The sequence below is a fragment of the Callorhinchus milii genome, unplaced genomic scaffold (genome assembly GCF_018977255.1).
Source record: "Callorhinchus milii isolate IMCB2004 unplaced genomic scaffold, IMCB_Cmil_1.0 Scaffold2, whole genome shotgun sequence".
NCBI classification, from domain to species: Eukaryota; Metazoa; Chordata; class Chondrichthyes; order Chimaeriformes; family Callorhinchidae; genus Callorhinchus; species Callorhinchus milii.
Genome location: NW_024704743.1, coordinates 81,367,818 through 81,391,653, shown reverse-complemented (window position 1 = coordinate 81,391,653; position 23,836 = coordinate 81,367,818). Strand labels below are relative to the sequence as shown.

The window sequence follows — 23,836 nt, the reverse complement described above, 5'->3', positions numbered from 1 at the left end:
GCTTAGTTAGCTTTGTATAGCACTTGAGATATCTCCTGATGTGAAAGTCGCCATAAGTGTAAATTCGATTGTATATAAATGAAAATTGTTGTTGCATTATAAAATTCTACATAAGCATTAAATGAAACTGAATTATTGAACAAACACTAACTTAAATTTCAAGCATGATTTCAGTACATAAACTTAAATCTTCACCTGTATAGGTTTTTTTTTAAAAGAAGAACACGCCACATGCATTAAACAATTGGAAACGAAGAATTATCAGAAAACAAAATGACACTTTCCTATTTTGACATTTGCTCAAGGGGTTAACCGGTTCATTATTGCAAATCCTACTGCAAAATGTGTAATGTTAGATAAAAGACTGAAAAAACACTTTAGCATAATAATAAATAATAATAGTCCTTATATTTGATATAGCGCTTATCACGTCTTTGAGATGTCTCAAAGCGCTTCACAGAACATACTGTAAAGTGGATTGACTGTTTTGTGGGCTACATGCGGCAGCCAATTACTCGCAGCAGCGTTCCACAAACAGCCGTGGGTTGAGTGACCAAATTATTATTTTTATTTATTATTTTTTGGAGGGATTCTTACTCCAGGAAAGTGATCCACCAATCGGCTAAAAAACGGGTTCCTACTTATTGCTAGGTAAACAGTAAGGAAAGTTGCGCAACGTTTCGCCCTGACCCGTTAATATTAATATTAATGGTTATCAATGCTTGAGCAAATGAAGCAACCCATTTTTTCTTATTATCAGATAATTCAAGTGCCTGCCAACTTAATCTGTTTGATGCTCATTTATAGTAACATTAGCCACAGGAAGCTGACATGTACATGAATGCAAATAAATGAATTTATTAGTGACAGGGAGATGGCCAGGTTTATCAATGTGCATGTTAAACCCTTAACAGCATAGTTAATGAACATGACATGGCTACATTCCTTTAAAAGAAATATGTATTTCGGTATAAAACAAGATTTAATCTGTAACCTTAATCAATTGCACACATTGATGCATCATATCTCAAAAAATATATAAAATTGAACATTTGGAGAAGTAGCTTATAAGTTTTATGATTTTGAAAAAAGCTTAATTGCAGAATTAGGTTTTTAGCAAGTTGAATATCTTAATATTTAATTTTTTTTATAAATTTGGGTTGCAGAAATGTTCCAACTTTACATAAAAAGAAGCTAGCCTCAGACATGACCCAACTCTGAATGTATATTTAATATATTTTCCTGCCCTTTTACAATTAGTTTGTCCCATTGACAGTGAATTGAAATGAAAATGATTCCAAATCATAGTGGTCATGTTGTATTTGCTTTTTTGGATTACTCTTTAATATTTTGATATATACAGTTCAATTGTAGTACTAAATGATGAGAAAATGTGTGATTTTCATGATGATTTACATGCATAGTACTTTACACTATATTGACTGTGTGGGCTAAAGGTCCTATGAAGGTCCTGCACCTGAGAACTCTTGAGGCATTTTGGATTAAAGACATTTCAGCAGGTGAGAGTGCCAAAGTTAATCATTCACCTGACAAAATCGCTTTAAAGGAATGTAGCCATGTCATATCCATTAACTATGAGTTTCTTACTGCCTCTGTATCTGTCAATTCTCATATAAAGTCTTTCTCTACCTTCTTTGCTGCCAGCTTTTACAAATATAATGTGAAGAGGCATAAAACACCTGGACATACGGTCTACTATAAGATTCTGCTACCTTTAGGTAGACTAAGAAAAGCTTGCACAAATTGCGTTACATCTTTATTATATGTTATATAATATATACATCCGCGCACACAGATGTCTTTATTTCTCAGGGATGAAACGTCCCAGCTACACTTACTATAAAATGTATTTCAGTGGCCACCACATTGTGAACAAAGTCTGCCACATGATTTGTCTTCCTTACTAAGCCAGTCCAGAATCTTGGGTCTTGTTTGACCTTCAACTATCCTTTCTACCTCACAGTTCTGCCTTCCCCCACTTCCGCAATGTCGCCTAGTTCTGCCACTGTCTCATACCACAGACCGTCAAAACCCTTATACATGCTTTCATTACATCAAGGCTTGACTATGCAAACTCACTGCTTGTCGGCTTCCCCAACTCCTCCCTCCACAGGCTGCAGATCATCCAGAGCTCTGCACCCGTGTCCTCTCCCACACTAGGTTCCGTGACCCTATCACCCCCACCCTCGCCTGACTCCACTGACTTCCCATCACACAGAGGATACAGTTCAAGATCCTGATCCTCACCTTCAAAGCCCTCCATGGTCTTGTTCAATTCACAAAGTGACGTCGACGTGACGTCAGTTAAAAAAAAAAGCAACAACAACAATGGCCTGGCAGCTGCTGCCACTGCCATGACCTGGGAGACCGAGCCTGTGGAGCTGATACCATCCCACTGATCGCTCGCTCCCGGTCTCTGCTTGCACATTTTGGCTGCCGCCCCGACCCGAGCCTCCCCCTCCACTCTAAATGTCTCTCCTCCCACCCCCCTCTATCCGCTACTCCCCCTCTATCCTTCTCTACCACCTCCCTTTCCGCCTTCTTTCTCTCCTCGACCGCATCACCACTTCCCTCTGCTCCAGCCTGGGCATCCTCCGCCGGGCCCATCGTGGCTCCCGGCACTGGCTGTTCCAGAGCAGCAACCCCACGGGTTTCCATCACTTACTCCCTCCGCTCAAACCGCCTCCTTAAGGCAAACCCAACTTCCCTCTCCCTCATACGTACCCTCTCCAACTCTCCACTCACACCACTCTCCACAACCATCTCTCCTATACAACCCAAAATCCTCTCCGCATCACTTTCTCCTCCCTCTCCTCACTCCCCTCCCTCCAGCAAACCCACCCACATTTCCCTCCAAAACGTCCGTTCCCTCTCAAACAAAGCCCTCACCATCCACGGCCTCATCCTGGACGAGCACCTTGACATTCTTGGGCTCACCGAAATCTGGCTCTCCCCCAATGACCCTGTCCCCCTAGTGGAAGACTCCCCTCCAGGCCACAACTTCCACCACACCCCCTGTCCAAACCAACGTGGCAGCGGGGTGGCCTTCATTTCCAAAGCCTCCCTTGGTCTTACCCCCTACTCCTCTGGCTGCTTCAGGCCCCCTCAATCTTCATATCAAATGCCAAGTGCGAGGAGGTCATGGACTTCTTTTCATCTAAAATTCACAACATCCACCAAGCAGCCTCATCCACCTGCTTCTTGTCACCCACCACCATGCCCTCTCTGTTCTCCTCACCCTCCCCATCATCTGCTCCTACCACCACCCCCAACCTACATTCCTTCCTCCCCATCTATCCCTCCTCCCTCTAACCTACCATCACCTCCATGAAACCCAGCACCTGCTGCCTCGACCCCCTCTCCACCAACTTACTGTTCACACAGCTCCCCCTCCTCTGCCCATTATTGGCTGACGCCATCAACCAGTCCCTCTCCTCCGGATCAGTCCCTGCCCCCCTCAAAACTGCTGTCATCACCCCCCTCCTCAAAAAACCCTCCCTAGATCCCTCAAACCCCAGCCATTACTGCCCTATTTCTGACCTGCCCTTCCTCTCAAAAGTTCTAGAACGTGTTGTTGCCAATCAACTTCACGCACACCTCTCCTTCCACTCCCTCTTTGAACCCCTTCAGTCCGGTTTCCACCCACAGTACAGAGATTGCGCTTGTGAAAGTCACAAACGACATCCTCTCTATCTGTGACCAGGGCTCTCTCTGCCTCCTTGTCCTCCTGGACCTCTCCGCCGCGTTCTACACAGTCGATCACGCCATCCTCCTCCACTGCCTTTCCTCCGTCATCCATCTCAGTGGGACCGCACTCGCCTGGTTCGAGTCCTATCTCACAAACCGCCAGCAGTACATCTGCACAACGGCTTCTCCTCCCACTCTCACCCGGTTACCTGCGGGGTACCCCAAGGATCCATCCTTGGTCCCCTCCTCTTTCTGATCTACATGCTCCCTCTTGGGGATGTCATCCGCAGACTCACACCCAACTCTATTTTTCCATCTCTCTTTGCGACCCCCCAGTCCCCTGATGTTCTGTCAGCCTGCCTGTCAGACCTCAGGGGCTGGATGAGCGCAGATTTCCTTCAGCTGAACGTTGACAAGACGGAAGCCATACTCTTTGGCTCTCGTCAACGTCTGAAATCTCACGGTTCTCACCTCCTCCACCTACCCAACCTCCCGCTAAAACTCTCCGAACCCGTATGCAACATAAGTGTCAGGTTCGACCTCCAATTATCCTTCCTCCCCCACATCCGGTCCCTCACCAGCACCGCTTTCTTCCACCTCCGATGCATCACCCGTCTCCGCTAATACCTCACTCCAAAAGCCGCTGAAACCCTGGTCCATGCCTTTGTCACCTCTCGGCTGGACTATTCAAACGCCCTCCTCATCGGTCTCCTGTCCACTACCATCCATAAAATCCAGATTATTCAAAACTCTGCCGCCCGCATTCTCACCCGCACCAAACTCCGCTCCCCGATTACCACGTCCTTGCCAGACGGCACTGGCTGCCTATCCCAGAGAGGATCGATTTCAAGATCCTCACCCTTGTTTTCAAATCCCTCCACTCCTCTGCACCCCCCCTACCTCTCTGACCTTCTCTCTCCTCAAAACAGTGTCCATTACCTTTGTTCCTCCGGGTTTGGCCTCCTCCTTGTCCCCCGAGTCCTCCGCTCCACACTCGGCGGCCGTGCTTTCAGCCACTATGCCCCGAGGCTCTGTAACTCCCTTCCTCACTCTCTTCGCCTCGCCTCCTCTCTACCTACTTCAGGTCGCTGCTGAAGACCTTTCCTTTCGACCGCGCCTTTGGTCACCTTCCTCTCCCTGGCTCAGCCCCTGGATCTGTTACTGTGAAGTGCTCTGAGATGCCGTCCGGCGTGGAGTGCGCTATATAAATCCAAGTTGTTGTTGCTCCCCCCGACCTCTGTGACCTCCTAACCCCCTACCATCCTGCTCGCTATCTCCACTCAGCGGGCCCCAGCCTGCTTCATGTTTCTTGCCTTGCTTGCCCCACTATTGGTGGGTGGGCCTTCTGTCACTCTGCCCCCACCCTCTGGAACTCCATCTCGCATTCCCTCTGCCTCGGCCCCTTCCTTACCTCCTTCAACACCCATCCCAAGACTCTCCTCTTCAACTGCTTTCGATCACCCTGCTTCCCCCCCCCCCACACCCCGCCATCCACCCTCTCCAATCCCGACCCCCAACTCGGACCCGAAACTCTGACTGTCCACCACCTTGGGACATCCTCCCGACGTGAAAGGCGCTATACAAATGTAATTTTGTTGTTGTTGTTGGATAGACAGTAAAATTTAAGCATTAAATCCTCTTACTTTCAGGTTTGTAGGTCATGCAGGGTAACTCTAGTATCTAATATTTTATAAAGAATCCGAGGGGTTGGGGCCTTAAGGTAACTAGAAGTACTTCACTCCGACCTACAGGAATATCTCTCCAACCTATAGGAACTCCATTTGAAATGTAGATTGTTTTACGTTGGAGTTCTTGCAAGTCAGAATGACTTTCTAATAAATCCCATTGAAAATCTTCACCCTTAAGACACTAACTTTTAAACGCATATTAAATGCTTGTTTGCTATTTAAACAAATTATAAAATGTTCAAGTATTTTTAAAAAGTTGATGGACTGATAAATATTGAAAAGAATGGGGGAATGACTGGGAAGTGGGACTTAAACGAATGGATCTGTCAGATAGCTGGCACAGGCACAATGAGCCAAATAGCCTGTTTCTGTGCTGTGATATTTATGTTTATATGAATTTTGAGGAATGTAATTTTAAAATGCACAGTTAAAACCTAGAATGACATTGACACAGCAAGGAGTAGATTTGAATGTAGAGTGTGTGAATGCCAACACATAATAGAAAGGTGCTGTAATGAGGCTGCACTATGATAGGATAAGGGTGTTACATAAAGAAAAACAGCCGACGAGCATCCAAATAAAGCTGTATTTAAAGTAACATCTGCCAAAGATTTACTGATGTTGCATTTCAAGATCTCAAACCTGGGGTTCAAATCTAGATCAGAGAAAGAGAGAGTATTTGATGAATTTCACTCCTAAGAGATCACAAATAATCTGTCCCCTAAGCAGCTGGTGGCAAACTTCATTTAATGTTTGAAGTATAGTCCGGAAATAAACAAATAGTTTGCTGTAACAAATATGGCTAAACACCACAAAATCCAATAAATTTAAATACTGGTTAAAGCATCATGGATTCCAAAATATATATATTGTAAAATAACCGATTTCAGAGCGTCAATCTCAACTCGACATTCAGAGACAATTGTAAACCATTTGGGTCACGCTCCAACACTTTCAGTTAGATTATTGCCTTATTATTGCCAGATTTTGATTGTTCTATGCAACAGTTTCTGGTGGAAAAATGCAGCCGCAACTCTCAAGTGGTTTTGCAGTAAAGAGAACTATGTTGGACGACACATAGTTTTTGGTTGGAAAATGTTACGTGTTCTGAGAGAAATTGAGTCTAGTGCGGTAAAGGGAGAAAGTAAGGAAAAATGTAGTGTCAGCAACAGTTAATGAATACAAGAAGAGAAAAACAAAACAAAAACTGTTTTTAATTTGTGTTTTGGCAATGCTACTATTTAACTGACTTCTCCAGTTCGATCACAAAATAACCGAGTGTGTGTTAGCAAGATTTAATAAAGAGAAGTTTCCTAAAGAAGTCTCAGTGTTTTGATTACATATTCTGTGCTCCTTTTGTTTCAATAAAATGCGAGCAATTGGTATATAAATGTTTAGATATAGATAGTTCATCCATAATACAGTTTTATTTGAAACAAATTAATTCCTTACTATAAATGATCTTTCTACATAAAATAATAAATTGCAAACCTGAAGACTAAATATCCTCGTCTCTGCTGCTCGCTGGTAGTTCCTTTTATTTAGCACTTTTGAAACATCCGTTCACAATAGCAATGACATTTGAAAAATCAATTACTATCAGAACAATCTTAATGTAATCTGTTTTCATTACTTATGGCCTCAGTACAATTTTATTTTCTTTCAAAAATCTTGTTTCTACGGCAGATTATCTCCTATTGAATTTAACAGCAGATTTTGGTTGAATAATTTAATTCCAACAGCGCAGTGTGAAATTAAATGAAATCCTTCATATTCCTAACATGCAACTCTTTTCTCTTGTCATGCGCATCATAGATTTGATCTTTTTAAAACTTTTTTATATCTCAATAATGTGAAATTTTGTTCCTTCAGTCTTTCTTGAAGGAACAAAATTCCTTTGGGAATCCACTGCCTCTCCTCCCTTATCAACCTTAGTAGGACCGCACTCGCATGGTTCAAGTCCTACTTAACCAACCGCCTCCATTTCATCTCAGCAAGTGGTTTCTCCTCCTGCTCGGTCACCTGCTGGGTACCTCAGAGCTCCATCCTTGCCCCTCTTCTTTTCCTCATCTACATGCTCCCTCTTGGTGATGTCATCTGCAGACACGTGGTAAACTTCCACATGTATGCGGATGACACACAAATCTACTTTGCCTCCTCCAGTACCAACTCCAGGTCCACCAATGCTCTATCAGTTTGTCTGGCAGACATCAGAGCCTGGATGAATGCAAACTTTCTGCAGCTAAACACGGACAAGACAGTACTCCTTGGCTCCCATCAATGTCTTCACTCCTGCAGATCTGACCTCCTCAACCTCCCTGGGTTCTCCCTCACACTCATCGAGCCAGTGTGCAATCTAGGCATCCGATTCAACCCCCAGCTGTCCTTCCTCCCACAAATCCAGTCCCTGACCAGGACCGCCGCCTTCCACCTCCACCACATTGCCCGCCTCTGACCGTACCTTACCCCAAATGCAGCCGAAATCCTCGTACATGCGTTTGTCACCTCCCGCCTGGATTACTCAAACTGACTCTCCACCGGTCTCCCCTGCTCCACTATTCAAAGATCCAGGTCATTCAGAAATCTGCCACCTGCATACTGACCCGGACCAAACTCCATACCCACATCTCACCAGTTCTGGCCAGACTCTGGCTCCCCATCAACAAACGGATCAACTTCAAGATCCTCACACTCATGTTCAAATCCATTCGTGGAGTCCTGTAGCTCAGTGGTTAGAGCACTCGCTTTGCAAGCGAGAGACCTGAGTTCAATTCCAGGCAGGGCGAAACCTTGGGCAAGTTTCCTTACTCCACACGTCCAATAATAATCCCTCCAAAAACCAACGACAATAATAAATTGGTCATTTTCAATCTACAACTGTTTGTGGGACATTGCTGTGCGCAATTGGCTGCTGCGTTCGCCCACAAATATACAGTCAATTCACTTTACAGTATATTCTGTGAAGCGCTTTGGGAGTCCTCCTGACGTGAAAAGCGCTATATCAAATGCAAGGATTATTATTATTATTATTATTCACTCCCAATACTTCCCTATCTTTCCAAGCTCAGATAGCTGGCACAGGCACATTGAGCCAAATAGCCTTTTTCTGTGCTGTGATATTTATGTTTATATGAATTTTGAGGAATGTAATTCCACCAATTACATTCCACCACCTGGCGCCTCCACTCAACTGGCACCGACCTCTTGCTCGTCCTTCGCACCCGCTGCCCTACCATTGGAGGTCGCACTTTCAACCACTACGCCCCCAAACTCTGGAACACTCTCCCTCAATCCCTCCACCTTGCCCCTCTCCCCCTTTTCAATTCCCGCCTGAAAACTTTCCTCTTCGACCGTGCTTACAGCCACCTCCCCCACCAGCTCAGAGTCAGGCTCCACCACATTTTTTTAGGCAAATGCAGCATCCAATTTGCTGACAGCAATGTAATCTTGGCCATGTTGTCGATGCCCACAAATGGTTATTGTGTTTGCCCTTGACAGTACTGTAAGTATTACTTTGAGATGTGTCGATGTGATAAGACATTATAAAAATGCAAATTCTTTCTTCTTTCTTTGCTTTAATGTTTCCCTACAAATACGTAATCACTGCACTTGACAATACAGTAAGTAATGCTTTGAGATGTCTCAGTGTGATAAGTAATATTAATAATGTATGTTCTTTCTATCTTTGCTTCATTGATGTGGGTAATACGCAGTAGAGACTAGGAAGAATTATCACAGGCTATTGTTGCACACCTACTTAAATCTAGCGGAAGAATGCCATTTACGAAGGCCTGGGAGAATGTTACTCATCCCCAAGACCACAGAAGAACCATGGTCTTGTGTGCTTTTTGACTGATGGGGAGAAAATAGACAGATTCTTACTTTTTTTAAACAAAACATATTGTGGATATCATTTTTCTTTAACATAACTGTATTTGAGAGTACTTTACATTGAAAATGCCCTTCTCCTTTGAGTGTTTTTATGAACAGAGCACACATCTACCTGGATTTCTATCATTGATTGTCTAAATCTGCTCTAACTTCAATAGAATGCCAAATGTTGGCAGGTGGATCTATATTTCCAATAACGCAAACTATTGGTGAGCTGTACAAAAAAAAGGTTGAGTTGAGACCTGAAGAAATGAAGCTAAATGCAGTGGTGGGATCTTTCTCTACTAAATACGTAAAATGACAAGTTCTAGGTAAAATTTAAATGAGCTCACTGGAAACTATGTGAGAAATCCCAATATTTGGAATCCAAATAGAAACAGAAATGATTCTTGAATAGGTACTTTTAAAAACTCTGGTATTTAAAACCTGAATTGATTAATATTGTGCCATTATAATGCTGTCCAATTCACTATAGCATTTTCCATTAAACTCTTTTTTAATATCTATTATAAACTGTGTTACCTAACACTCAAATTGTTATTGTTGCTGATTGATGTGACAATAAGTAATGCTCACATACTGTATTTACTGCACACAGATTGTAGTTTATTAGAGAAGGTATAGCGTATAGACCAAGGTAAATAGTTTCACGTTTGAAATTTTTCATGCATTTGCTGCAAAACTAGAATTTGATTTCCAAAGTGCCTAAAGTTTTATATTCAAATTATTTATTGTGCAGGTACCAATGTAATGTTCCTTTGTTTCTATTTACTTTTATTTTTAGTTACATTTAAAAATAAGATGTACTCATAAGATGTTCTCATTTACTAATAAGATGTAATTTGCTCCACAGTTGCAACTTGTAGATGCTGCAGTACTGAAGCTAAGTGGCCCTGTATCTATACCCACACATTAGATCTCCTTCCTCCACAAAGTCAAGCACATTGTCCATATTTGTTTGCACTGGGATATATTAAGATACATTCCAGACAAATGGCAAAGTTCATCTTCATAGTCACTGAGTCTGAGGATTATTGTGCAGTAATTTATATAGTAGCGGTCACCGCGACAAATGTCAGGACACTGTTCTCTGGAATGAATCATCTAGTGAGTGGTTTGATGGAGGTTCATTAAGGTCACATATTGATCACTGATGCCTTCAGTCAGAATCTCATGCATACCTGTCTGAGCAGAAAATAAAACCTTTGAAATTCAGCTTCTGAATGAAGAAAATTGTAATTTCAAGGAGGGAGAATCCTTCACATTCCAGTCACTTAGTGAAATGGACCTGGATGGGCCAAGTGGATGTGGGACAATTTGAACCCATTAACTGGAAGCTGGTCTTTGCTGGAGAAAAAGTGTGTAACAACGTGTATATAAAATCAGCTTTTTCTAATTTAAGAATTGTAACTTTAAAATGTACATATATTAACAGAACTTGATACTGAGGAAACCGTGCCAAAATTACTGTCCTTTTTGAATATGTTAAACCATTATTTAATGTCATCATCATATTAATGTGAAACAGATGTATTTTCAGTACTGCTTGACATTCCATCTTATTTTTTTCTTTTCTTTGCAGACCTGATGATTACAGAATGAAGTAAAACTACATTCCAAGTTTGGAGAGGCTGAATCTGAACATTATTTATATTTCACAATGATGGCGTGTCAGAAATAAAAGTCCTTTCTTCCTATTACCAATTATTGATGTCAATTTTAATCAATTGGAAGCATTTAACAAATAGTTACTGCCAAATCAAGATCAGAAGTTGTTGAAACATTGAGGTTCTGTGGAAACTATTTTCAATTTAGACTTCGGACATGAAATAATTATGAAACACTAGTGTTTCTGAGCTAACTGGTTCTATAAATTTTCAGCTCAATCATTGCGATACTGAAAAAATATATTACAATAACAACAACTTGCATTTATATAGTGCCCTTCAAGTGGAGTAACATCTTGGAGCGCTGGGCATTGATGTAGTTTGACACTGAGGTAGGGAGAAAGGGAGGAGATTGTAGGCATGGTCGAGGGTAGGCTTTCAAGTGTGATCTGAAGATGGATAAAGTTTGGGCAAGGCGGAGGGATTGTGGCAAGGAGTTCCAGAGGTTTGGGGCGTAGAGGCCCAATACGTCCTGGTGTTTAGCCTAACTCCGGAACCTGTAGTAAATTTAAACTGTGTCCTTATGAGATAGAAATCATCAAAATCGACCTTCCCACTCACTGACCAAATTATGTAGACTTTGAAAGAACTGTCAAATTATGCCAACATTTTAAAAAGATGAACTTATGCCATCGTTTTAAAAGAATCTTAAGTCATTCTTCTCGATTCTGTTTCTATTTTGAATTGTTATTTGTTGACACCTTTAGAAGTAATCATGTTGCATAATTATGCATTTGAAGGTTATTTCCATTGCTGCAAAAGGAGCTTCAGAGGGGGGATTTTCATCAGTTTTTTAAAAAGAAAACCTATATGGAAAACAAACCATAATCAGTTGTTGGGGGGGCAACCATGTGCACATTCAAAAAAAAGACTGGACACTAAAGTTGAGGGATATGGGGAAAAGCTGGGATATGGGACTAGGGATTAGATCTAGGATGGGAAATTGTGTGGACTGTAAACACTGACCGCGCTGAATGGGCCAAATGGCCTGTTTCTGCACTGTACTTTCCACGAATCTATGAATAGTATCAGTTCTTTGCAATATGTATGAAGAATTTTATTATTAAAATCATATTAATTTTGTAGCAAAAGTAACCAAACTGAGTATTTATATACCTGATTTGGCAGACTTGTTCACTGTGGGCTATGAAATTCTTATTTATTCAGGCTATTATATTTTTACAGGATGTATCCATCAAGTGTGAAAAATTTATAGGGATCTCTGGTTCAGTAGCATATGGGCATAATTTAGTACAGGAAATCATATGTGTGTGTGCATGATAAGCTACAGAGACAAAACAGATGATATTTTGTATTCAGTTTACTCATGCATTCATGTTTGAATATAAAATCTGATCAGTGATACTAATTATTACTTTTTACAGCAAACAAAATGCATTAGATTCCCAGAATATATGAATTGATGCAAACAAATCAGTTTGCCTTTGAATATCAACTCCTGTAGCTCAGTGGTTAGAGCATTTGCTTTGCAAACGAGAGACCTGAGTTCATTTCCAGGCAGGACGAAACCTTGGGCAAGTTTCCTTACTCCACACGCCTAATAATAATCCCTCCAAAACAAAAAACAATAATAAATTGGTCATTTTCAATCTACAACTGTTTGTGGGACATTGCTGCCGCAATTGGCTGCCGCGTTCACCCACAAATATACAGTCAATTCACTTTACAGTGTGTTCAGTGAAGCGCTTTGGGACGTCCTCCCGACGTGAAAGGCGCTATATCAAATGCAAGGATTATTATTATTATTAGGTGGTCAACCAACTAACTTCTACAAGCCAATTCTTCACATTCTGCATAACTACAGGCTCCTGGACATGTTTAATGGTTCAGTGCTTGTTAACATTGTGAATCTCTATAAATTAAGTCACATTCTCGCATGACATCCAATAACTTTTATATGGCCCTTGAATGGTCTAAGTTTGTGATTTATCTCTTTGCATGACTTTCAGATTAAGGTTAGTATCAATCGGTAATCTGGTTCCTGAGTCAGGCTGGACTACAGTATTCTAGAGCACAGCTGGTGACAGCACAGCCAGCCTGTGCTCATTGGCAGGAGCTGGAAGGGGAGATTAGTCACACGGGCAAGGGTCATCCAACTCAGCTCATGTTAACCCCGCAAGCCAAAGCCCTAACGGGTACGGTGATCCTAGCTGGACAAACAGCAGGAAAGCTTGCCAGGAAAGTTTTAGCTGGTTAGACTCCAGCAGTGCCCCAACGCACACTCTGGGGTCCCCAAGCCTTGGCTCTTACCAACCTGCATCTAATACTTTCTGGAATTAGGTAAGCAGGATGGGTCCCTCCAGGGAGAGAGTGCGCATTCCATTCCATACAATCTGCTTATGGGATTTCCATGTGTAGGTGGGATGCATGGAAATCTCAGCTTGGTTTGGATACTGTTAAGCATGGTGATGGGTTTCCGCACGTGTCAGACACCCGGCCAACCAAAACAAAATATGGAGCTCTTACATGCTTCGGGAATACAAACTTGAAGTGAATTTAGATGATTATGGAGCCTTAAAAAAAGTTGTGATTTTAAACAGGATAATTGTTTAAGGAATCCAAGGGGCACTTCTGGTAAACTAGAAGTATGTTTCACCAACCTGCTGAAACTCCACTCCCAACAGTAGATTGCATCGAAGGGCATGTTGCACTTCTGGATATTATTATTATCCTTGCATTTGATATAGCGCTTTTCACATCTAGACATCTCAAAGCGCTTCACAGAATCTACTGTAAAGTTAATTGACTGTATATTTGTGGGCAAAACGCGGCAGTCAATTGCGCACAGCAGTGTCCCACAAACAGTCATGGATTGAAGTGACCAAATGAGGGATTATTATCAGGCGTGTGGAGTAAGGAAACTTGCCCAAGGTTTCGCCCTGACCATAATCAAACCCAGGTCTCTCGCTTGCAAGGCGAGTGTTCTAACCACATAAGGATATCTTCGTTAAATATTCATGTCTGAAATCTGTTTTGGACTCAATAGTCATCATAGAATTCACTGTTCTCAACAATTGTAGAATAACCAATAGATCTGTGATCTACTGCACTACTACTCTCCTATCCACTCCCGGCACTCTGCTAACTCTCACCTGTTCGTCTCCCAACTCTGTCCCACTAACATTGGGCAAGGTTTTAAGCAACTTTGTCTTTGCTTTCTACAATTCTCCCTTAATCCTTCTGCCCAGTTCCCTCTCTTTCTGATTTCAAAACCTTTCTAAAAACCTACCCTTTTGTGCAATCAGATATCTCTCCAATCCCCACACACTGTTACAAAGGATTCCACAAGTACCTGTCATTTCTTTCACTGGTTGTTAGCCCCATGATGGGACTTTAAGCTCATGGTCTAGGCTGGCATTCCAACACAGTGCTGAGGATAGCAATACATTATCAAAGGAGCCATCCTCCGGATGAGACATTAAATCAAAGTCCCAAGTAGTCTGCCTGTTACCGTGGATATTAAAGATCCCTTGAACTATTGAGAACAGGAAGTAATTTCTCCTGGAATCCGGCTAACAATCCTCCAGATAAAATTGTTCATTCACTTTACGGCTGTTTGTGGATGTTGATGAGTGGAAAATTGAATGCTGCATTCTACAAAATACACATTACACTTTACAGTAAAAACCATGAAGCGCTTTGGGATGTCCTCCTGACATGAAAGGTACTAATTTAAATGCAGGGTTTATTATTATTAATCACATTACTGGGATGACCTGTAATTCCCTCTATATGTGTTATATGTGGAAAAACCCAACCTGCACATTTTGCACAAAGAAACTATGTACTATATACTCCAATGTTACACAGCAAAATTTAAAAGTTGACAGTTGAGAAATTGTCAAGTATGACATGAATTAGTTCTGCTTGAATGCAAGGACATCAAGCATTGTCATAACATACCACAAACCTTAAACATCTCAAAACAGCTGTCCTTTCAATACCAGTGGAACTTCTTCCAATACAAAATCTTTGTGTTTTACCTCTCAACATTGCTTCCAAATGCAGTTATTGGCAGTTGATTAAGAACTCATTTCATTTCTGACCTTACCAGATCTGAGAGGTAACTGTGTGTGTGTCTGGGTTGGATTTGAATACAGATTGCAGATTTTGCACTTCACAAAGGTGGAGTACATTACCAAATTGTAAGTGATTGTTTCGTCAAGTTCTATGTGATTTAGCTGTGTAGAAACAAATTACTCTTTCATGACATTATTCCAATCTGGTAGACTGTATCCAAGCGCATATGTAAAGCTTTATTGGAAATTTACCAAGCTAGCATTATGTAGACTGATTAAATCCTGACAACTTTCCAAAGCAATAATAGTATTCTTTAAATCTGCAATGTTAAATTAGCAATGCTGTTCATAAATTGTCAAGTCATTGAAATTAGACTTCATCTAACAAAAGTGGTCAAGTATTATTTAAATTCAATTATGGGAAAATAGTGTCAGTACATTCTTTTGAAAATCATTTCAATCATGCGTCTATTCAGGAAACTGGTACCTTCAGAGGTTGTCAGCTGAACTCCCAGTGAAAAGCCGTGAGTTGCAATCGTAGCCTCACAACAGTCATATTAAGACAGCTTACATTAATTGACAAAGTGCACTGAGTCCCTGTATTTCATGTTTTTGGAATGCTGCTATAGAGGGGTTCAGCTTTGCTTGTCCTTTCCAAAACAGCCTGTTTCATAATAATAAATAACCCTTGCATTTAACATAGCTTTGAGGAAGACCCAAAGTTTCTATGAAGTGTAGAGTATATTCCTTGAAAGCAAACATTGCAGCCCATTTGCATACAGCTATGCCATGAAAAGGCATAAAGAGAATGTTAAAAAGAACAAAACCGAGCTGAGGTCTCTAGAAGACTTCAGAAAGTAATTGGCTTGTAATTTAAGACTACCAATTTCATAGATTTACTTCTCTAATGTTTCAAAGATTGATGATTAAGAGTTCATAAGCATACAGATATGCAGTTTTTTTTGTTTCTTTAACATTTTGGCTGAAAAGATATTTTCAGATATTTCACCAATATCTGAAAACAATAGTAATCTACAAACTGGCTGATTAAATGGTCCGAAGAAGGCTACTTTTATCATAATCCAAGCCATTAGTTAAATGTCAGGAAAAGCCCTTCAACTTCACTCGAATTTTGAAGATTTATTGCAATACTTTACCATTCGCTTTATATATAACTGCACATCTAATCACTCATTCTTCACGAAAGTTAAGAGCAGCTGATGTGAGCACTTGCTCTCAGTGTAGCTTATGGTAAACTTGAAGACCTACCTCATCAAACTTGCCAATGGTCATCTCCCACCTCCCCTTTCTTGATGTCCATCCTGTCACTGTGTAGTGCTCCAAGAAGCTATCCTGCGTGAAGGGTGCAAGTTGTTAGTTTGTTGTGTACTTTCCTCTTGATCAGAGTGGAGAATTATATCTCACACCTGCCAAACCCTAGTTTCCCAATACCTGCATTGTGTCAGACTGGCTCAGTTGGTGTCTCTCTTGTGTCAGAAGGTTGTGGGTTCAAGCCCACGTTGGGACTTATATTGTGTAAAATGACACTCCAATGCAGTGCTGGGCCAGTGTTTAAACCTTGCTTCACTTAAATTGCTAACCTATTTCATTCTGGACTATTGAAACAAGGAAGGCGGTGATTCACTGCTCCCAGGTTTGGCACAATGGTCGAGTATGAATATGTCAGCACCTTTTCTGTTGTTTCTGATCCCATAGAGTAGAAATTTAATGGATTTAAAACTAAGATATTGTTTTAACTAACCCAGTTACTTAATTAATGGAATGTATTTCCTATTAGTGGAGGAATAGTGCACAGTAGCCAATAATTTGCATGTTCATGCTATAAACTACAAACATTTCATTGGTCAATAACTTATCACAATAATTTTAATGGATTTTCTGCTCACAATAAATTCAATGTGCATTTGTGGATAAAGAAAGCTGTACTGGAAACAGTGGACTTTTGTGTGAAGAATGACAGTATTATTACAGTGGTGCGAGTTAAAGCCTTTTCACCATTGAATGTCATGTATGAATAATCATCGTCAGCCACCCTAACAAAAAATTTAGAATGGAAAAAACTATTGGAATAATGAGTTTTCAGATTAAACTTGGAAAACACCGATACTGGTTTGTCTGTAACACCATTCATTCATTGCTGAGTGACATGAACTGAGAAAGTCAAGTGTCAACTCTTTCGGAGAAAGATTCCAAGCATACACCATACTGCAACAATTGGAATTTATGAATAAAACTTGGCAAATATTACTCTTACCAGTTAGGCTTCAAGCCTACACATAGATAACAACTTGCACCCTTCATGCAGGATAGCTTCTTGGAGCACTACACAGTGACGGGATGGACACCAAGAAGGGGGAGGTGGGAGATGACCATTGGCAAGTTTGATGAGGTAGGTCTTCAAGTTTACCATAAGCTACACTGAGAGCTAGTGCTCACATCAGCTGCTCTTCACTTTTGTGAAGAATGAAGAATAGATGTGCAGTTATATAAAAGCAGATTATTAAGAGAAAATGAAGGTATGATTAAAAGGAAATTATTCACTTGAATAAAGCTGACATAATCCATTAAAGCTAGCAACTATATGTATGAGGATGACACCCAAATCATCTCCAGCTGCGACTCCCAGTCCGCTAATGTCGTGTCAGCTTGTTTAATGGACATCAAGGCCAGGATGAGCCAAATTTCCTGCAGCTGAATGTCGGAAAGATGAAAGCCATACTCTATGGCTCCGTCAACATCTTCTCTCCTGCGGGTCTGAACCCAACCTCCCCGGGCTCTCCCTCAGACTCATCGAATCTGTGTTTGGGCAAACCTCAAATGTCTTGGGTTAAGACACATGTCATTTTGTTTGTTCTTGTAAAGCTCAGGGAACATAAGGGTTGCTCAGAAGATGACATAATAGGTCAAAAGTCAGCTTGCCTCATGAGTAAAATAGAATTGTAATAGGTGACAATTTGTCTCACTTTAAGGTGGTTTATGAGGACAGCTGCTGTACACATTGTGAAATTATAGCAAAAATACACTTTTATTTGATTCAATCTTCAGCCATTGCTAGATCGTCAGTCAACTGCAATATTCCAGAGCTAACATTTTGCACAGTAATACTGTCCATTTTACATACAATAAATAACAGCTGACAGATGCTTATGAAATTTGAGAATGGCATTTAGACTATTTTTGCCAGCCAAAACATGTCCATTTATAAAACAAATTGCAGATGGTGGATATTTTGGGTCAAAGAAGACTTTAGTTTGGTTTTCTGATGAATAGCTGCAATTGGATGTTTTGTAATCCATCCTCTTATCTCAGTGAATGTCTTCAGCAAACTCTCGAACCACATAGGCGTGCAGTGTCCCTGCTTCAAACTCAGTAGTATTGATTTACTCAGAACAACATTTAAAGTTCCAGTTTGTAGAGAAAAATAGTCAAGGATTCTGTTCCTGATCACTCATCTTGAAACTTGCTTGGGCAACAACAAATAACAATTTACATTTAAGTAGCGCCTTTCAGATTGGGAGGATGCCTCAAAGCACATCACACAGCTGAGATGGTGTCTGGCTGGCGGGGGAAGGGGAGAAAAATGTTTGAGAGTGCGTTTGAGAAAAAGCAATTAAGAATATAAGCATGAAATTAGAAATGTCCATTTGACTGTTGGATCCCATTTCCTCCAGAAACTGCATTAGAATTACTCTGTCGTGAAGTTTATCTCACTGAGTCCTGTAGGAGAGATCTACGTACAAACTCTAACTCCCTAAGGCAATCAAACAAAAACTCCAGAATATTCTTCCATCTTCATGATTGAGGTCTGGCCTGTTGTCCTCCACAGCCAACATTTCCCCAACTCACCCCAGCAACAGAGACCACTGTGTCCTGGAGAGTATTTATGCACTGAATCTTGTGAAGTAGACACTTATCCATTTGTTTCTTTGAAAGAGATCAACACAGCACCAGATGCTATTGTTTGCAATCTGTTCCATATATTTCCTCCCACCATCTCTCTTTTTTAAATGAGAACAAGTTCAGCTCTGAGCTTTCTCGTGTGAACTTAAGTGTATTTTGGTCATCTTAACCCCCAACCCCGGGTGCTTAATCAGCTGTGTGATGTGAGACATCCTCCTGACGTGAAAGGTGTTATATAACCGTAAATTGTTATCGTCACTCATCCGGCAATGATCCTTGCTGCACTCTTGAGGGTCTGCTCATTTCGAGCAGCAACTTACTTTACCAGATCATCACAGCAGAATGGGTCTCCTCTGCTGTAGTTCCTCTGATTTGCTGTACCTTTACAAGAAACCAATGTACAGTAGGAAAGTAATGTGGAGTTTGGATTGCTGGGACACTCTTTCAGGATGTGAACTGTGAAGGTAAAATTCAAAAGCAAGAAATAGATGCAGACATTTGTTAAAACTAGTACGCATCTGCTTTTATTGTCGTATAAACCTGAACAAGATTATGTATTCCAAATACATTATCTGCGAGGTTCACTAGAAAACCAATTTATTGGAATGGGTACAACATAGAAAACCTTCAAGTCTTCATTAATGGCTTCTCTTTTGAAGTAGAAAATGCATCATTTCATCTTGATAAAGATTCCCATACATAAATTTACATCTCTCCATTGCTGTGTCAGACTTATAATCCTAATACAGAATTTTGACAGGCTGCCTAGAAACAGAAACTCAGCCCAGTGGTTATGAATCATTTTAAGCACACAACCATTTATTCTTTAACCAAGTTATCTGCTTTTGTGGAACATAAACGATGATTCCTCTTTGCAATATTCTCATTTATATTAATTTAACACAAATAGGACTGTTACACAAAGGAAAATGCATGTTATGTTCAATATAACGCAACAAAGCCCTCAAAGCTGATATTGTTGCACCCATCCATAGATCTCAAACAGGAGCAGTGTTTGGAAATGACCAATCACTATTTTGTTTTTGAAGTATTTGACCTCAACATCTTTTTTAATACAATTATGGAATGGTACCAAAAAAAACATTATTCAGCTACGTCAGATAATTCATGTCCAACACTCTCATGCTCGACTTCCCTTTAACTAATAAGAGTTTCGTTAATAAAAATCCCATTTAATCTACCAAACTGGTATCCATCATTGCATCTCTACATGACCCATTCACTCAGGGGAAAACTGCTGCCGGTAACATTCCAGACTATGGCCAAGCCTCCTCTGTAAGTCTTCTCTGCTGGTATCATGGTGTGCTGCTCCCTTTGGACAAATCCCTTGTGAACCGGCTGATTCCAGGCGAGCGGACTTCGATGGCCTCGGACTCTTCCATTAAGGTGTCATCTGGTTGGACGGGTCGAGGTTCTGGGTAGGTGGGTTGGGAGTATGGGTTTGGGTAGGGATGCTGAACTACGTATGGATCATATTCCTCATAAGGATCGCTGGGGTCATAGGTTTGGTAGGAGTTGGGAGGTAATTGTACTACAGGAATGTCTTGATCAGTTGGATCACCGTATCCACCTTAACCCACCACCATCAACAGTATTCATGGTTAGCACAAGAGGGAGGCAGAAGATTAAATATGATTAGGATATTAGAACATTATTTGTAATTCAAAGCTGCTTGGTTCTTGATGTACATTTCAATGTGTAATTTTTGAATGCGCTACATTAATAAATGTCAGCACAGACTGACAGAACTCCAGAGACCAGCACACACGGACACCACAGAGGAAAACCCAGCACCAGATGTAGAGAGAAAGTGGCACAACACAAAGGTAGACTTATTTTTGTTTTTACATATAAATTACTGGTTGAAGGGTTCAGTGCGAATTCAAAGATTTTCAGTCAAGATTTCTCAAATGGTGCTCGCACAGCACTTTGGACTGATTGCAGTGGACACAATTTTGTGTGCGTGTGTGTTGGGGTAAGTATTGGGTGTATAGTAACAAACCTTAGCTACTTGTGAACATGGGCAGTGCCTATTAGTATAATTATGAAATTTGGAGAGCAATGTCTCTCCGAAAGGCCAAAAGCAATGCACAAAAAAAGGAGAGTTGCGCCTGATGATGTCACAGCGGCTCAAAGCATTTTGCAAACAGTTACTCTCAGGTGTTGTGACTGGGATTTTATAGGCAAACATGGCAGCCATTTGTGTCAGCAAATTCTCACAACCAGGCATGTTCAGTTTCACTTAAATACAAAGAAGAGTTTCATTAGCAAAAAATTCTTTCATCATAAAACAGATGAATAAAATGGATGGATATCGGAAAACAGATCTGACTCATAAAAGTAGTTCAAAGTTAGATCGATTAGTTCAACGCCAAATGTAGTTAAGGGGAATTAGGCAATTACTTTAGCATTTGTTACAAAAATATACAGTATCTTTGGATGCTGACAGAGCTGGGTTTAAATAAAAGGGAAATGATGGTAGTGCCTGTATGATGACGGTTACTGTTTATTGCCTTTAGCCTGGATGAGGCAGGATGCAGCAAGTAGCTGGTCAGACCTCACACCTGTCCTAGGTGCCAGGAGAATGCGAAAGATCAAGTTAGTACGTAGCTCGTGGCTGATGATCATTGTGAGCAACATTACCTTCAAATTATGCCAGAATGGGTGGGATTGAGGTGGAAGGGAAGATAAAGGACAAACAGAAACACATAGCACAGTCAGTTAAACAAAATTACAAACAAGCTGAAGCCAAAATTGAACATCAATGGGAAAAAAAGCAGCCTGGAGGTGCATTTGTGCTACTTGTTACCCTCCTAGTTACCATCTCCAGTTTCATAAAACTGCGATTGATAACCGGGATCGGAGCAAAATTGCTGCTCTGTGTGATTGAGGCCCACCCCATATCTTTCTCATATTAAAGTTGGAGTAGCCACGTTTGATTTCCAGATTACAGATCTCAACCTTTGAATGCTGATCAGCAGCATGCCAGCTATTCCTGATTGCGGATCATGGTTAGAGAGGCTAGTACTGGGTAAGCTAAACCCAGCTACTCGGGGGGTTTAGCTTGCCCAAGTACTAGTGTCTCTCTAACCGCGATCCCGAATCAGGATGTCCAATGGCATACACACAGCTTCTCGGACATCACCACTGAAAACAGTATTGGAGAGAGGGCGGCACCTCTGGCCAATTCAAAGTGATAAGTATCCAATGGAGTTCACAATTCACCCAGTATCATTATAGTGTGGAGGCAGTGAAGCCATAAAGGCCCTTGACTGTAAATTTTTCATCCACTAAATTCAGTCAATCCACTTTACAATATATTCTGTGAAGCACTTTGAGATATCTCAATGACATGTCAAGGTGCTATATCAAATGCAAGGATTATTACCAATTATCATTTAGAGCCCCACTGCCCCCATTCATTGGCAAGCACTACTTCAGGGGAGAGAAGGCAAAGGTATCATGATGACACTGTATCGAAAGCAAAGCCACAGAGCATTTCATGCAATTCTGCTGTTGCCATACTTACAAGTGCAGCGTACTTTAATTGTTTAACTACGCCCCATCTGTAACAATGGTAGATACACAAGAACAAACCACTAGCAATCACATCGCAATGCTTCAGACAAATCTGCTGCGAACAGATTGTATCTGAAGGTCAGACTGAGTAAATCTGAGCATAAACAACAAGAAGCTGGACAAACTGAACACAACTTACATGTTCACATCTGACTTTACAGAACAAGAAGAACTACAATAATTGTATAAGCAGCAAGATTCAATCAGAAAAATAACCTACCTCCGAGATTGTAGCCAGCACAGGATGATGGATCACAGTAGCCAGGTGAACCAGGGGGACCTCTTGGACCAGAGATTCCAGAACGTCCTGAGGTACCTGGTCGGCCTTGAAGACCAGGTGATCCTTGGCTACCAGTTCGCCCCTCCCCTTGAGGTCCTGTACAGGTAATGTGCTTTTAAAATAGATTCCTGCTGCTAGTTTACTCCAACAATTGCCACCCCGTTCCAGTTTGATTCCTTTCTCCTTCCACTGAGGCATTGTACCACAGGCACCCTGCAGCATTTCACACTCAAGTGGTCACTATTAATGTGTGAGCTTTGACAGCGAGTGCCATAGGGCTGCTCCATCCCAGGGAACCATTGCAGCATGCCCGATCCTGTCCTTACCTAAAGTCCACATGAGTGTGTGTGGGGGTGGGGTAGCGGGGGGAAGAGAGCGTCGCTGGATAGCAGTCTGGACTGAGAACAATCTGAGTTAGTGTCACATCCCATCCATACAGCCAATGAAGCTTTACAAATGACAACCGGGTCTGGTGGAAGTATTCCTGTCAGATCTGTTTAAGTCTCTTGCCCAAATAGTACTGTCATGGCAACAGCCATTACCTGGTGATCCTGATGGTCCTCTGGGTCCTTGTTTGCCAATTCCTGGACTTCCCCGATCTCCTTTGTCACCTGTCAAACCTGGTAAAATGTCAAGAATGTCAGAACAATTAACATAGAAATTGATGCACCTATTCCTTCAAGAATGGGTACTAAACACACCATTGCTTAAAGACTGACATGTAGCAGCTTTTCACGCATTAAATTTGCTGTTTTACTATGATACAGTTTGGAAAGGTTGCAGGCTGAGAAACGTTAGTCTTTTGTTTGTTACTAGGCACTTAGCTTCGTTTCGCAGCATGTTTTGGAGATCACAAATGTAATGGATCTCATCCTTACAATATACCCTATGTAAAGAAATACTTCCTGGTGTCTGTCCAGAAATTGCCCTTTACAACTGCCTTGGCATATCTGGGGCTTACTTTCTCAAGACCACTTGTATGAAATCAACTGGGAATATGAAGTCAAATAAGTCTGAGGAAATAGTGTTTCGTGGGTGGGA

General features: G+C 41.3%; 2 protein-coding genes across 5 annotated transcripts in view; one reads left to right on the top strand and one right to left on the bottom strand.

Moving 5' to 3' along the window:
• The window catches only part of mrpl13 (mitochondrial ribosomal protein L13), a 58,873-nt gene extending 47,886 nt beyond the window's left edge, over positions 1 to 10,987 (top strand). The window contains exon 7 of the mRNA XM_042332470.1: positions 10,870 to 10,987. Coding sequence (XP_042188404.1) covers positions 10,870 to 10,894 — 25 coding nt within the window. The 3' untranslated portion in view covers positions 10,895 to 10,987. The remainder of the gene's footprint in view (positions 1 to 10,869) is intronic.
• Positions 10,988 to 19,418: 8,431 nt separating this feature from the next.
• col14a1a (collagen, type XIV, alpha 1a) overlaps positions 19,419 to 23,836 on the bottom strand; it is a 116,157-nt gene continuing 111,739 nt past the window's right edge. For 2 of the 4 annotated variants that reach the window (XM_007907507.2, XM_042331937.1), the window contains exons 46-48: positions 23,338 to 23,415; positions 22,736 to 22,891; positions 19,419 to 20,506 (exon numbers count right to left, since the gene is read on the bottom strand). In XM_007907507.2, the coding sequence (XP_007905698.1) occupies positions 20,232 to 20,506; positions 22,736 to 22,891; positions 23,338 to 23,415 (509 nt within the window). In that variant the 3' untranslated portion in view covers positions 19,419 to 20,231. Of the gene's footprint in view, positions 21,580 to 22,465; positions 22,503 to 22,735; positions 22,892 to 23,337; positions 23,416 to 23,836 lie in introns of all 4 variants that reach the window. The other 2 variants (XM_007907510.2, XM_007907509.2) reach the window with 2 other exon arrangements.